Genomic DNA, 3,909 nt, shown 5'->3' with positions numbered 1-3,909 from the left:
TATATATATATATTTTTATTTTTTTTATTTTTTTCTTATCGTTAGTCAATTAAAATCAGAATGATTCAATTCTTTCAAATTTTTATAATATCTGCATTGAGCTGCATTAGTACCCTCACTGGGCTGCAGCTGGTTCACGCAAAAAAAATAAGGTCGGATAATTTTTGATTAGACCTCAATATATTATCTCAGTATACATATTTAAATCAAAAAGATTTTTAAAAAGTTTGTGTGTAACAATACATTTTAAACGATTTTTAATGTTTAATCCGAATCAATTACATTGCATGTTATTTTTAAAAGATACTTTATTTTTAACTATATGAGAAAGAATAAAGAATAAAGCATTTTTCTTCCAATTGAATATTTATATAATCACATCAAAACTTTCTTCTTTAGACTTTGTCAAATTTTCGGATAATAGACTTGTTCGTGGTCCAATTTCAACATGAATCCCTTCATTTTGACGTTGATGACAGAATGTTACCTCGAAATTATCAAGGCAAAGTCGTTTCGGTTGAGATTCCTAATTACATCAAAGGTATGATTGTTTGAACATGATTAAATGATCACATATAAATTTTTATGCTAATGTAACAAACAAAATTTAGAAAGATAAAAACAAAAAAATTTATTATTACTAAAAAAATTTACTATTGATTGAACATGATTAAATGATCACTTATAAATTTCTATGCTAACAAATAAAATTTAAAAAGCTAAAAATAAAAAAATTTATCTTCAGTTTATTAATATAATATATACGTATATGTACACACGTACATAAACATATATATTCATATACATACACAGACACATAAACATTGAAAAATTAAAATTAAAATTTCTTTACCAAATTAACTTCATTTAAAAAAAGTTGTGATAAATTTATTCTGAATATATTTAATCATATTTTTTATAATATAAATTGTCGTAGCATCCGTTATACTCCGCATGTTACAACATGTCTTTGACATAGATGCATTTTGGCAGACTATCCATACATATTTATATAAAAAGTAAGTAAGATATAATATAATATAATCTCTTATGTAATATAATACATATACTCTCTTAGAGTTAAATATAAAAATTGTCTCGTTCAATCGTTGCTTAAATATTTTTTTATTCCTTTTTTCTCTCACTTTTTCTCAATATTTTTAAATATATTTGAAAATATATTTGTCTTCCACTCTTCTTTCTATATATATAAAAGAAAGAGAAAGAGAGATGCGTAATAATTTTTTATTTCTTAATGCCATTTTTTACAATAATTAGTTAATGGCAATGTTAAATTTTCTAAATTTTGTGTGCTTAGGGAGCATCATCCCGATAATTTCTGGAAAGCTCTCAAAAATGCTTACGATGAAATAAATCCAGGATCATATGACATAAAAGAGATGATGTATCCTTGGTCAAAACAAAAGGGATATCCTGTGTTGAATATATTACATCATGACGCGGACAGTGTAAATATATCGATAGAAAATCTTGATGTAACGAACGAAAATCGATGGATACCTATCAGCTATACTACAGAGAAAAATTCCAATTTTAATAATCCTGCGCCACTTTTTTGTTTGAATCCACCAAAGAAACCGTTTAATCCGTATAATCAATATTTTATATTACCCATCGGATACAGAGAGAATGGTTGGATTATATTTAATATACAACAAACTGGTAAATCTTGATCAATAAATGTGTATATATTATACATATTTATATGCTTATTTTATATAATTGAGATTTTATATTATTTTACATTTCTCTATATATATATATATATATTTATATTATTTTATAATAATCTAAGATATATCTCATACATTATATAAACACATATTAGCCTAAATAAGTATGAATAATACTATAAAAAAATGTAGTGAAAAAATGCACAATATATTTGCATAAAATATTCTACTCCGTATACTACTTAAGATAAATATTATGTTAAATATTACTATTCAATATTGCATGAAATATAAGAAAATCATATTTTGTTTTTGAGAGAAATCCTTCTCTTAAATAACAATATTAATTTCCTGACAATAGGGACTAAAATTATATTTTTACATACATATATATACGAATCAACTTACCTTGCCTATGCCAATTATGATTGATCAATTATATGTTATATAATTAAACTGTTAGCAATTAATACAATTTATCAATTCGTGATAATTAGTGATTGATAGATAACTTTTGATATATACATATATATAGATTTGAAATATATATAAGTCATCTTTTTAAATAAATAACTTCTACTACAGGAGTTACTACAATAATTCTTCAAATTGTACATGTTAGATACACAAAATTGAAGATGATAATGATTATGACATAAAATTAAAGATGAAAAATATGTACAACACAAAATAGTAAAATAGATACATGTGATAAAATCGCGTTTGTACAATATATATAATTTGGTCTTTATTTATAACCAAATCATTTTTTAAATTTATACAATACTTTTCTTTTGCAATTTAATTCTCCAATTTAACAATACACAAAATTTATTTATGATGCGACAGGATATTATCGCGTCAACTATGATGATATATATTGGCAAAAAATTGCTCTATATCTGAACAGTGAGAATTATCGGAAAATACATGTTCTGAATCGTGCTCAAATCATCGATGATGCGTTTCATTTTCTACTATTGCACAAGTTAAAACCTAACACATTCTGGGTACTTACGAAATACCTATCGCAAGAGACAGATTACATAGCATGGTATCCTATGTTCAAAGCTATTCAATATATATCAATTTCTTTTTCATTTCCAGAAATGGGAGAATATTATATTAAGGTAAATAATGGTAGATTTCGTGAATAAAAATATTTTACATATTTATTGTTTCACATAAAATATTGGCTTCTTATAAACAAGTAGATATTTTTTTGAAAAATTAAGATATATGTCGCTGATATAGTTATATGCTTTCTTATAATCTCATTTAGATCAAAAATAGGAATTTAAAGAGCAAAAAAATATTCTTTTTTTATTATATTTTAAATATTAAACATTATATATTTATGTAATATGCGAATCAATTATGTATTAATCTTTTGTATTTAACGGTTTTTAGGAACAATTAAGAAAAATGCTGAATGGGCTCCTTCAGATTATAAAATACGAAGAAAAATCTACGGACAATGACTTTACTAAAGCTTTAAGGCAAGAAGCTGTGCAATGGGCATGCTTTCTTAAACTGTTCAATTGCTTAAAAATGGCCAACAATCAATTGAAACAACATCTCGAAATCTCTACAAAGTATACATAATTTTGTTATATAACCACGGTTATATCACACTTATAATCATAATTTTTGTATTTAGCATGATAATAAAAAAAATATGTGATACATAACTTACTCGATTAAGATACAAAACTATAAATCTATAAACTTCTATAATAAATATTTTTTCCTCAATATCGTAGACTTTCGCCGTTGTGGAAGAAATGGACTTATTGTTATGGTTTGCAGACAGCAGACAATACTACTTGGCATCAAATGCTGAATAAAATAAGAGGAATTAATGAAAAAATTTTATACTTTCTAACTTGCCCAAATCATCTGGTTGAGATAAACAACTATATATTAACATATTATACAAGAGATGATGCCATTGAGCTTAATTATAAGACTCCGCAATATAATATATATAATAACAAATCGTCTATATCTCTTGTATCGTATAATCGTATAATAACTCAATACGCATTAAGGCATTTTGTTTTTACTATTGCAAATAATACAAGAAACAATGAAACATTCAAGAAGTTATTAAATGATTTTGAAAATATAACACCCAGGTAATATAATATGTTCCTTCACAAATATATGCTGTAATATCATACACATGGAAATCTAGTATATATATATATATATA

At 24.5% G+C, this 3,909-nt stretch overlaps 1 protein-coding gene across 2 annotated transcripts in view; it reads left to right on the top strand.

The window, feature by feature from the left end:
• Window positions 1–380: 380 nt before the first annotated feature.
• LOC115233173 (membrane alanyl aminopeptidase-like) overlaps window positions 381–3,909 on the top strand; it is a 5,445-nt gene continuing 1,916 nt past the window's right edge. For both annotated transcript variants that reach the window (XM_029803473.1, XM_029803464.1), the window contains exons 1-6: window positions 381–541; window positions 938–1,019; window positions 1,319–1,683; window positions 2,544–2,824; window positions 3,105–3,289; window positions 3,458–3,832. In XM_029803473.1, the coding sequence (XP_029659333.1) occupies window positions 481–541; window positions 938–1,019; window positions 1,319–1,683; window positions 2,544–2,824; window positions 3,105–3,289; window positions 3,458–3,832 (1,349 nt within the window). In that variant the 5' untranslated portion in view covers window positions 381–480. The remainder of the gene's footprint in view (window positions 542–937; window positions 1,020–1,318; window positions 1,684–2,543; window positions 2,825–3,104; window positions 3,290–3,457; window positions 3,833–3,909) is intronic.

The sequence above is a fragment of the Formica exsecta genome, unplaced genomic scaffold (genome assembly GCF_003651465.1).
Source record: "Formica exsecta isolate Colony F162 unplaced genomic scaffold, ASM365146v1 scaffold1025, whole genome shotgun sequence".
Lineage (NCBI taxonomy): Eukaryota > Metazoa > Arthropoda > Insecta > Hymenoptera > Formicidae > Formica > Formica exsecta.
This window is presented reverse-complemented; position numbering and strand designations above follow the sequence as displayed.